General features: G+C 36.9%; 2 protein-coding genes across 8 annotated transcripts; both read left to right on the top strand.

The window, feature by feature from the left end:
- Positions 1 to 201: 201 nt before the first annotated feature.
- Positions 202 to 3332, top strand: LOC129765403 (GRIP and coiled-coil domain-containing protein 1). 5 transcript variants are annotated; one of them, XM_055765705.1, is made up of 4 exons: positions 202 to 452; positions 615 to 735; positions 795 to 2514; positions 2570 to 3332. In XM_055765705.1, exons 2-4 carry the CDS (start codon positions 660 to 662, stop codon positions 2751 to 2753), a joined length of 1980 nt encoding a protein of 659 aa, XP_055621680.1. In that variant the 5' UTR covers positions 202 to 452; positions 615 to 659; the 3' UTR covers positions 2754 to 3332. The 5 variants fall into 5 exon arrangements, with proteins under 5 accessions (XP_055621680.1, XP_055621679.1, XP_055621678.1 ...); XM_055765704.1 differs by having other exon boundaries at positions 202 to 507; XM_055765703.1 differs by having other exon boundaries at positions 202 to 735.
- A 6542-nt stretch (positions 3333 to 9874) lies between these two features.
- LOC129765412 (40S ribosomal protein S19a-like) lies at positions 9875 to 10791 on the top strand. Of its 3 annotated transcripts, none has more exons than XM_055765721.1 (3): positions 9875 to 9956; positions 10204 to 10274; positions 10330 to 10791. In XM_055765721.1, exons 2-3 carry the CDS (start codon positions 10204 to 10206, stop codon positions 10727 to 10729), a joined length of 471 nt encoding a protein of 156 aa, XP_055621696.1. In that variant the 5' UTR covers positions 9875 to 9956; the 3' UTR covers positions 10730 to 10791. The 3 variants fall into 3 exon arrangements, with proteins under 3 accessions (XP_055621696.1, XP_055621695.1, XP_055621697.1); XM_055765720.1 differs by having other exon boundaries at positions 9878 to 10019; XM_055765722.1 differs by having other exon boundaries at positions 9944 to 9961.
- The last annotated feature ends 373 nt before the right edge of the window (positions 10792 to 11164 follow it).

Below are 11164 nucleotides of genomic sequence, written 5' to 3'. Positions count from 1 at the left end.
AATCTAACGTAAATTTGTTAATTAGCTAGATATGGAATTAGAGGAGAATTTCTGTATATCGAGTTTTATTCCATTTGTATAGCGCCATCTATATATCATATTCATCGCCGTTTCTGGTTACTCTTTACTCTCTACATGTATTTTAATGTCAATTTCACCTAAAAACAGGGGTACGACTAAAACGTCAAATCCATCATATTGCCAGTGTACCCAATATTGCTGCGGTTTATTGACATTTTGGTTCAATAAATTACTGTTGTTTACAACTCGGTTCGGTTATATAGTCGAATAGTGGCTAACTTTAAACTCCATGTTAAATGTGAACACCTCCATGTGAAACCGAAATATGAGAATCGCTCATGCTGTTAGAATAAAGCAGCGCATTTTTCGATTTCAATCCTCGTAAATGATTTGTTGATAAACAAATGACGCCATATTGATTTTGATTTTGGGTAGCCTATATTCAATTGATGTCTAACCCCTGCCTAAAAATTGCAAAACTCAAACGTAAACATTGCTTTGGTTTTATGTTTAATTGAATAATTCTTTTGCACGCAGGAACTAGTGCATAATAATCAACAAAATATTACAAATGCATTTGCACTTTGTTGTAGGAGTAACATACTGAACATAAGGTGAAGCTTTGTCAAAAGATTACGATGCAAAAACAAGATCTCGAGGCAGTGGTCAATTCTCAAAAAGAGCAACTTTTACGGTATGAGAAACGATTGAAAGGTGCGTATTTCAACTAGTCATCAGACTCAAAAATCGAATATTGTTACACGATGTTGCAGATGTCGTAACCGCATACAAGGGTTTGCTGAAGGAGAAAACCGCGCTCGAGACGAGCCTTGCCGCTTTCACGAGTAATGGGAGCAGTACAGATTCCGGCAATGTGGAGCAAACAAATGCTTCCGCTGGTACGAAAGAAAGTAATGGCGAAAATCTTAGAGAACAAGTAGCTACGCTGATGAACTCGTTAGCCACTCTTACGGCGGAAAAAGGCCGCATAGAGGTTTCGTTTAAAAACGATCGGAAACAACTTCGAGAGGTTATCGCTGAGAAAGAGGCAACCATTCGGGATTTGGAAGAACAGATAAAGGCCCTCAACTACACGATAAAAACAGATTTAGAGAATTGCAAAACCAAAATGAAGCATGACCGTGAGGAAGAATGTAATGGACAGCTGGTGATGATCTGCGAGCTACAGAAACAATTGCTTGACGAACGGCATCTCAATGAAACTTTGGAAATGCAGCTTAGGGATTTGAAAATTCAATTCAATCAACGACATTCCGAGAAACGGGTCAACGAAATGCCTCAGGCGTCGGAATTGACAAAACAGAGCTCTGAGCAGTTGGAAAGCTCGAAGAAGGAAAATGCAGCACTTTCATCGCTCCTTCATCAGTTTCAGGGGGAGATAGACAACTTGAAGCGCCAGCATGCCTCAGCTATCAAAAATGAACAAAGACGGGTTTTTGTGGCTGAAGAGAGAAGTAAAAAGTTAGAGGAAGTACACGAGGAACGCGTTGCCAATCTGGAGGCACGTCTTGCCGAGTTGAGTGATGTGGTTGGCACTTACGATCGATTGAGACAACTAGACCAAGATAACATTTCAAAGCTGAAGGAAAAATTATCGAAATTAAATTTGGACAACAATACGGCCAGACGTGTGAGCCAAGAAAGCAACGTCGAAAGGATAGTTGAGGAAATTAGTTATTTGAAAAATTTGTTACTGGCTGAAAATAGCAAACTAGAAAATCCATTTGATTTATCGTGCCTATTTTCGATCAGTGCTACAGTAGAGGATGCTGGTCATCAGCTAACTGATTTGGAAGATTACCGTAGTTTACAACATAGCCATGCACAGGTTTTAAGTGAAAACGAAACTTTGAAGGCGAGCATTGAAGTGCACAGCACTAATACTAAAACTCTCCAGGAGAAAATTAAGGTTCTAAACAAGAATATTGACGACCTTGAAGTGGAGTATAAGAATAAACAAATCGAATACAATAATGTGATCAAAACAGAGAAAGCACGAACCCAAGAATTAATTTGCGTTCTGGAGTCAGATTTTAAATCCAAACTTTCCCAACTAGAAATGCAACTTAAAAAACAACGCGAACGATCGTTACAACTGTTAGAAGAGAAGGAAGAGGAAATTAAATCACTTCGAACATCATTCGACATTCTGATGCATGATGGTAACGGACAGAAGCAACCAGTCAGTTCCGAAAACAACAATTCAGACTATGCTGACAATTTTCCAGCAGCATTGTCCAAAAAGATGAACGCCCTGAACTCGGTTTTCAAAACGGAACCTAACGGTAACTCTGAGACGCACCACATACTGCATTACGCTCATGAGTTGGCTCGCAGAGAAATCGAAATAACTTCGTTGAGAACGGCGAAAAACAACACCGAAGCGGCTCTCCGACAGGCCTTACACGATAAGATTGCCTCGCAGGAGGAGTTGCATGAACACATTGCTAACCTGGAAGAACAAATTGATAGGTAAAGTGGTGTCCTATTTTAGCCCTCACCTGACAGTTATGTACTCTACTTCCAGATTGGAACGGTGCAAATCACGAGAAGGGGCCAACCTGGAATACCTGAAGAATGTTGTGCTTAGTTTCCTCACTTCGCAAAATACCGAGGGCAAGAAGCATATGATTAATGCAATCGCAGCTGTACTAAAATTCAGCAGTGCCGAAATGGCATCTATTCAGGGTCTTGATGGAGGCAAAAGGTGAGCTAAGATAAACAAGACCTATAGCGATAACATATCTTGAACGGTGGGATTCCAATAAAAATGTATTACACAAGTTGTTGATGTTTGAATAAATGAATGAAATGTAGATGAAAATTCAATCAAACCTTCTGTCGCGTAGAAAATAGTGTCGGGTAATTAGGATTTCTTAGGGTACTATTATATAAATCGAGTCGATAAGAATCGACCATCACTTTATTTTGTATTTTGTAAATCGAGGCAAGCGTATCGATTCTAGTTCTAGCCCGAACTTCTTGTGTTGTTGTTAGCATATATGAGAGCGTTTTGAAATGTTTCCCAAAGAAAACATCAGAGACGCAAACCAAAAAAAAACTAATTCTCTGAAGCTATACAACAAGCTCGAACGATAATGACAGTTTATAGATACCGGGCAAAGTCGATAGCATCGACCGAGTGAAAGCTATCGGCAACGTAAATAGAAAACTAGGTACACTGGGCCCTATTATATAAATCGAATCATGAAGTCGATACAATCATTACCACTATCATATCTATTCATCTAGAAATGCAACTTAAAAAACAACGCGAACGATCGTTACAACTTTCCAGCAGAAATCATATTTCCAGCAATTTCCAACAGCTCCAGCAGAAATCATATTTCTAGAAATCGCCATATGAGCCTTAATAAAATATATATTTTGGATAAAAAAAAAAAAATATCTATTCATGTGTTACGATCAGAGCTGAAATTTGTCACTGTCACTGCACATATTTTAGCTACCATGACGACCATGGCAACATTATCATCGAACGACGTGCAACAAAATACAAACCGACAAAACAAGTTCACTTTTATGGTCAAGACGGGAAAACTATGTCACTTGATGTAATGCAAGTTTACACTTTAGTCGGCTTGTATAACTAAAGTTTACACGTTTACGTTTATTTATTTACGTTGCACTTCGTAAATATCCTTATTGTATAAAAATGCTAAACTTCGAGGAGAACAAAATATATAAATGAGTCTAAAAACTGCCAGATACGTTTTTAGAGACGAATGAACTGAAAAGGGATTTAATCGAAGAGGAATGTCTTCATTAGATCGGCATATGAAGATTTATCATTGCTAGTTGAATTTCTGTCTTGAATTCACCCGCAATAAACACCTTATGTGTAATATTAGGAAAAATGATACATGTAACGAATTACATAAAGGCATAATTTATGCAAGAAGCCTAAGAGCCTTCGCATACTACAGACTTTCTGTCAACCAACAGTTTGGTCAGGTCGGCCTTCTGGTGCAAAAACCGACCCAACTGAATTGGCGTAATGTACACACATGCATACCTCTCCGTACTGATTAGGAAGCCGACCAAACTATCGGTCGACAAATCAGTCTACAGTCTGCGGGGGCTCTAAGCATAACTGTTTCCTTATCTTGGTGTGTCTTGGTTTAATGGTAAATCTTTTTTTTCTGTATATAGTGACTTTCAACATATTTGGCTGGTTGGTCACTTTTACCTTCCATTTCGGAATAATGTCGGTTGTGAGAATGGTAAATCATTGAAATTTATTTGAAATTTTAAAAAATCTTCGGTCACACCATTAATGAATGTTATTAGTATTTATACCGAAATTCTTATAAAGAATAACGGAGAAGTTTAAGAGAACAATTTGTAGATATCTTTGAATAGAATCAAAAAGTCAATTTAAACTGTTCGTCTTGCTTCAATGAGTTCCATGGATTTTCACGTGCGGTATGTTGCACTAGGATATGTATGCAATTTGTGGTTTTGTTCCTCATCGCGAAATATTGGACCTGTATGTTTTTATTCTTTCATTATTAATTGAAAATTGCGCTTTTTTCTTTTCGTTTTTTTTTCCAAAAATGACATTTTTAAATTTCATAACTTTTAACTACTGGGCCGATTCAGATGATCGATATAACAAATTGGAGCCAACGAGCTAGTCTTTTTTGAAAAGTTGAAGGTTTTTTACATAAAATTTGCAGAAATCAGAGAGGTTTGTTTTTCGTTTTTGAGTTATGAATTTTCAAACCTATCATATTTTGGTTGCGCGGGTAACTTAATAAAAATATAACAGATAAACTAATTTTATTCCGAACCTGCCATATGCATAGTTAGAAACCATAAGATTGTCTTAACTTATTGTATTGAATCTAATCAAAATGGATATCGATATAAGGAGCCTTATTATAGAAATTGAATCGAGGATTCGATACAATCACTATCACTATCACACCGAGTAAAATCTGGAATTATAGAAATAGAGGAAAACAGCTCGATTCGTTACTCTGCTCGAATGTCAGTGGCCATGCTGAAATATTTTGAAACGAGTTTGAAATGTTTCACAAAGCACTATAGAAAGGATGCCAAATCTTTTTTTGAGACATCTGCTACGAAAATTATAAATATATATGTTTTCAGAAGTGTTAATATGGTTATGTTTTGGAGAAAACTTTTATTCCCTCAACGAATGAAGCTTAATGTGCCTAATGCATTCATGGATGTGTATTAAAAACGACATCATGGAACAATTTGCTTTACAAAAAAAAATATAATTATTAGAGAATGTACTTTTTCATGCACTTTCTTGGGCCCTATTATAGAAATCGAGGCGATAAGAATTTTTCTCGTTAGCTCTATTTCACTATTATAGAAATCGAGCAATTCGATAGCAACGAGCGAGTGATAGCTTTCGATGCAAGTGTCAGAACTTTTCGAGTTGTTTGGTTCACGTGTTGCATATCTTCAGAGAATTATTTTGTTTTGGTATGCGTCCTTGATATTTTCCTTTGGGAAACATTTCAGAAACGCTTAAATATATGCAATTTTCAACACATGTTCGTTCGTTTTGATCAGTATTTGTTTTACGGTGCTGCCAGAATAGTCCATACAAGGTAAGTGTTCAATCCAGCATTATTTATATTAATCATGTTATAATTTAGAATGCAAAACTTACTTCCAGAGCAGATTTCAGTGGCTGAAAATGAGTGGACAGACAAATCACCAATTGTTGAACCAATGAAAGCGAATGTAAACATTGCTAGAGGTATTTGTGGAGGCAGTTCAAATAGAATCTCGGTTAAGGAAAAGTGGAAGGAATTCAACAGGTATCTTGTTGCATTGTACTTGGTCAGTCATCATTTGGACAAGTATTCCGTCAGTAGCAAGTGACTAAAGTTGCACGTCAGTTGTCAGTGATATTGATGAAACTGAGCAGCTCTGGTTGCGATTGCATAAATTTAAGCGTTTCTAAAATGTTTCCCAAAGGAAATGATCAAGGACACAAACCAAAACAAAATAATTCTCTGAAGACTGTCGGCGTTAAGAAAAGTCGGACTAAGTCGCACAATTAAAAACTATGAGTGGGTTATACCCAAGGTGCCTATATATATACATACCAGGTGAAACAATCGAATGAAATGCACTTTCAGTCATATTGGAATTGCTGTCGGAATTGTTTACAAACAGCTCTGTGTAACGTTTGAAATTGTATGAAGGAAGCGATATAAAAGTGTTGAACAAGAACGGGTAGCAAAACAAGCATGCAATACTACAGGCGGTCAAGTAACTATTTCGACTCAGCCCAGTGGATCAGGTAGTCAGCAGCAACTGCAAATGACGAGGGTTGTTGCCGGTTAGAAGAACAGGAAAATCATCAGAACGCTGCAAACTGCTAGGAAGTCTATTCGAAAGATTCCTTATATGTTCGGCATTCTCGAATTTATTTGAAAAGAAAGGGATGATTTTGTAAAATTTCATTCTCATCCAGTTCATCCACTATCGTATGTGAGAATGCAAAAATGGCGTACCCTAGCAATAACAAAAGAAACAACCCCCGCTCCACAAACCGTAATCCCCTTCCTATTGAAGTGATTATATTGCTTCACCTGTTATACATTTATATAAGCAGCTTGGTTATACCAAAGATACAACCGCAAAGTAGACGTAGGACTAGCGTTGGCTTAGTGATCATTTAAATTATTGATTAAACAAGTGATTGAATGAAACAATTTCCGAGTTTAATTGCGGATAAATCCCAATTTAGGTCAATTCATGCATTGTGATCGATTACGTTCTTCGTTGCAAATCTGATGTATGTCATGATTCCTTGGAAAATATGTGAACGGAGGAATGGCTAAACGATCAATGTATTTACATTTCCCTTTGGATGTAAAATTACCCGCTCCTTGCATATATTTGCAATGCCGATTTCCCCTGGCTCATTAGTTTTGAAATCTGTATTGGGGTAACTTATGCCGGTCGGCAGAAATGCATGCGGGTACAAATAATTCCGACACCTTGTGTTGGGTCCAGCGTTCAGTGTATGCAGAATATACCAATCAGATACGATGAACGCACTATGTAGTTAAAGAGATGAAGATGAACGGAGATAAATACAAGACTAAGATCTGACATATTTGTTCACATTTTGAGAACGAGAAGATATTGGCGAATAAAAGGTTGAAATTGTTGTAGAATTTAAAATAGCATTGAATTGAAGATAGAATACTATTGAGATAGAAAGGAGAAATTAAAAAAAAAACTAAAATGTAAGTGGAAATTGAGATTTATAACGCTTATATTAAATAGGAAAATATTTCTAGCTTTGAGTGCTACAAATAACAGTACTTCAAAGATTGTTTTTTTCACTATCACTATCAGCATCTATTTTGCAACGCCGTTTTCCCCTGGCTGATTGGTTTTGAAATCTGTATTAGGGAAACACACGAACTCCAGCGATCGTACATCAACCACTGTGCGGACTTCCGAGCGGACATTCGTTTATACACGATTTGTGTGATTTCAATAGCCTGTTTTCAAAGCAACTTTTAAGCTATTGAAACAAGTTTTCGGGTCAATAATTAACAATCATATAACTCTTGGCAATTTTGTCTTTCGAATGGAGTGATAGTCATATCACTCCGATCAGCCGACAAAGAAGTATTAACGTTTAATACCTTGCACTCCAAGCGTCACGCTCTCGTTTTCGAAACTTTGAACTTCGAACATCCCGGTACAGAAATGAAAGACGTGGTCCTACGTCAAAATTTCGAGTTATTGATTGGATTAGGTTAAACATTTTGTAAGCTAAATTCCACATTTTCCAGATTTGGAAAATTACGCGAACAACAGGAATAACTTATCGAAATTGTTTTGAACGCTCAATGAAACCTCTTATAGCTCAAAACTTCAAACTCGTTCTTCCCGAAATCATAAAAATGTCACATGGTTCGGTCTGACTTAACACCGACCATATGCAACAAGCAAACCAAACAACTCGAAAATTTCTGACAGTTGCACCGATAGCTTGCACTCGGTCGATACTATCGACTTGCTCGGAATCTATAATAGTTAAATACCACGAATACTCATTTTTCCATATCGTCGAACTTTTTCATTGAAATTTGTATCCTGAAAGAAGCTCACATCAAACTCATAGTTTGGTAGCAAAGGAAAATTATTTTCAGCTTCTCAGCTACCATATTTAAGCATAAATTGCACTCTATGTTCTGATAAACAATACAATACCTGTACCTATGACCTGAAGATACCTGTGAGATATCTGAATTTACCAACAGATAGTAGGTCAATAATTCTACTGATGTGACTCTTTTATTCTTTATGTTTCTCCAAACTGCACCAAAGATTTTTTTTTATCCCATCTGTTTACTTTATTGGGCTCATTTAGCAATATAGCTGTAACAGAGCCGAATTCATTCGTGTAAGTTTTTTTTTTATCTAATCGATAAATATGTTCTATATTACACTGTAGCCATTCAGGCCTAAGAGTATTCCTATCTTATCGATAAACTTGTTGTAAATTACACAATGTCACTTTTTTCGACGCAAGAATATTCCTATTGTTCAAAGTTGTTCAAAGCGGGACAGTTGGTATGAGGCTTCGATGGTTATGTTATTATTAGCACCAATTACCGATGCAGCAGATCGTATGTAACCTGAAAGACTGGGATCAACATCAAATGGTGATTGTTGCGTGGACGCAATAGCTACAAAAGATGGCTAGTTGAGGCCCTGGGTATTTTTCGCTTAGTATCGGACACGGAACCAATCAGGCTACGAAGACCTCTATTTTCCAGATAAATTGAGAAGCACTTTTCGAAACGAATGCTACCCAAATTTCAATAATATCTGGTGAATAATTGACGAATTTACGCAAAGCTGAATTAACTCATTTACACCTACATTAGAGCTCAGAACCACAAAAGTGATGATGTTTGTTTATTCTACGCACTGAAAGTCAAGATTCGGCCGTGATTATTCATTTTATTTCTATTTAGATTCATTTCAACCATTAAATGTTGTCAGTATATGGTAAGAAAGTTAGAGTTTTGTATAATTAAGTACTAGTACTCGTAATCAAATTTCTGTAAAGAAATATACCTAAATCCATTAGCTGTTCCTTCTGTTGAACGCTTTCGGCACATTTTTTTTCAATTGTACCTGGGTTGAAGCTATTTAAAACAACGTTCTAAATAGCGATGAAGCATTTCAGAATCCTTCAGGAAAACTCTTTCGATATGCCGTCGTTCCCCGTTGATTTTTTTGCAGGCGTTTGTTAAAGATCGATTTTGGGCACATACCAGTTGTAGAATTTCTGATTTTTCAATAAATTTATATAATTCAATGATTCCATGACGGCACAAGATAAATGTCATGGAAAATACTTTTTTCTGGACTTTAAAACGAAACAACATGCTTTTGATATTTGAATAGAAATATTAAAAATTATACTCATATAGATTAAGTAGATAAATTGTAAAAAAGACTTTTAATGTTTCAGAGATCGATTCGACAAAGATCGTTTAGTTGTTCCATTTTTCAGTTGGACCAGAAATTATTCAATGCATGATTTTTTTTGAAAAGTATTTTATTTTAATCACTATTAAAAAAATACATTTAGGATAGCCGCCACTATATATAAAATTCAATAAAATTACTCGCAAAATTGATCATGTTGCACTCTTTTCTTTCTTTCAATTTCGGTTTGTTTCGCTCTATGAAATCACCACTGCACGCACCTCTGACCTAAACCCGGAATCACACTCGAAAGCGGATGTTGATATCTGTCACCTATTTGACAGCTGGGTAGTTTGCTTGCATTCACGTCAAACTGACGTCAATTTCTAGCTATCGTAAATTCTTTCCTTCTCTTTTTCCGGTTGCACATAGAAGTGAACGTAAGGTTTTCACATTTCTGTTCAAATAATTCAAGATTTAACTGTTTACTAAAATAAAAGAATGTAAGGACTTGTTTTTTTGCTAGATCTGATTTGTTTAATATAAATTACGTTCAAAGATGGTGACAAAATTTCTGGAAAGCTTTCTAGAAGTCCTAATGAAGTTGTCCGATTTTTTCATGTTATTACTAGGTTAGGTATGCTAGTTGTACACAATAAATAAATGTATTTTGTGGTTTCATTCTAGATGCCAGGAATCACCGTAAAGGACGTCGATCAGGACAAAGTTGTCCAGGGTGTTGCCCTGTTCCTGAAGAAGTGAGTCATGTCCATGCAGAATTGTTAACGGTTTCACAATACAATTATGTTTCAGATCTGGCAAGCTGAAGGTTCCAGATTACATTGACTTGATCAAAACAGCCAAGTTCAAGGAGCTGGCTCCAACCGATCCCGACTGGTTCTACGTTCGTTGTGCTTCTATCCTGCGTCGTTTATACCACCAGAGCCCATCGGGAGTGGGTTCGATCACCCGGATCTATGGTGGCCGCAAGCGTTGTGGTGTGCGACCTTCCCATTTCTGCCGTGCTGATGGAAGTGCCGCCCGAAAGGCTGTCCAAGCGCTGGAGAATATTAAACTGATTGAGAAACACCCCGAGGGTGGACGCAAGTTGACCAGCCAGGGTCAGCGGGATCTGGACCGAATCGCTGCACAAATTGTGAGCAAACAGCGGGCCGCCCAAAAGAAGGAAGCTGCCACGATTGTGCTGTCGTAAGGATATTTGCAGTGGGAGATGTGGATTCGAAAATAAAAGTTCGTGAAAAGTTACATCTGTAATTAGTGTTGTTATTACGGGAAGAAATCTCTGATAATATTAGCTGTAGGAAAGCTACCTGTTTTATTTGTGAGTTTGATTGGGGAAGCATTTTGTTTTGCAAAATTTCTTTGATCAAACCTCGAAATAATTCATAGGGAATGTTGAATTTGCTTAAATTTTAGGAGCTGTCACGATTTTGAAGAAAAGTGAGCGACATACGCAGCAATATCTAGCAACGACAAAATGTTACATTCGCCTATTTTCGGAAAGGGATTTTTTTATCATTAAAGGTTTATCGCTCATCTTAATACATCGGGATCTTGTGGGTGTGGACGAACTTCTCGCTAAATGATGCTAGGCTGTGCATGATTTATGATTCTTATTTAATTTCAT

Source organism: Toxorhynchites rutilus, chromosome 2 (genome assembly GCF_029784135.1).
Source record: "Toxorhynchites rutilus septentrionalis strain SRP chromosome 2, ASM2978413v1, whole genome shotgun sequence".
NCBI lineage: Eukaryota > Metazoa > Arthropoda > Insecta > Diptera > Culicidae > Toxorhynchites > Toxorhynchites rutilus.
This window is presented reverse-complemented; position numbering and strand designations above follow the sequence as displayed.

What these genes read in the sequence shown, in the direction of transcription:
- LOC129765403 (XM_055765705.1), top strand. Translation starts at nt 660, where the DNA reads ATGCAAAAACAAGATCTCGAGGCAGTGGTCAATTCTCAAAAAGAGCAA. An exon ending in GTATGAGAAACGATTGAAAG is followed by an intron (nt 736 to 794) that starts GTGCGTATTTCA and finishes ACGATGTTGCAG; the next exon opens with ATGTCGTAACCGCATACAAG. An exon ending in CTGGAAGAACAAATTGATAG is followed by an intron (nt 2,515 to 2,569) that starts GTAAAGTGGTGT and finishes CTCTACTTCCAG; the next exon opens with ATTGGAACGGTGCAAATCAC.
- LOC129765412 (XM_055765721.1), top strand. Translation starts at nt 10,204, where the DNA reads ATGCCAGGAATCACCGTAAAGGACGTCGATCAGGACAAAGTTGTCCAG. An exon ending in GTTGCCCTGTTCCTGAAGAA is followed by an intron (nt 10,275 to 10,329) that starts GTGAGTCATGTC and finishes ATTATGTTTCAG; the next exon opens with ATCTGGCAAGCTGAAGGTTC.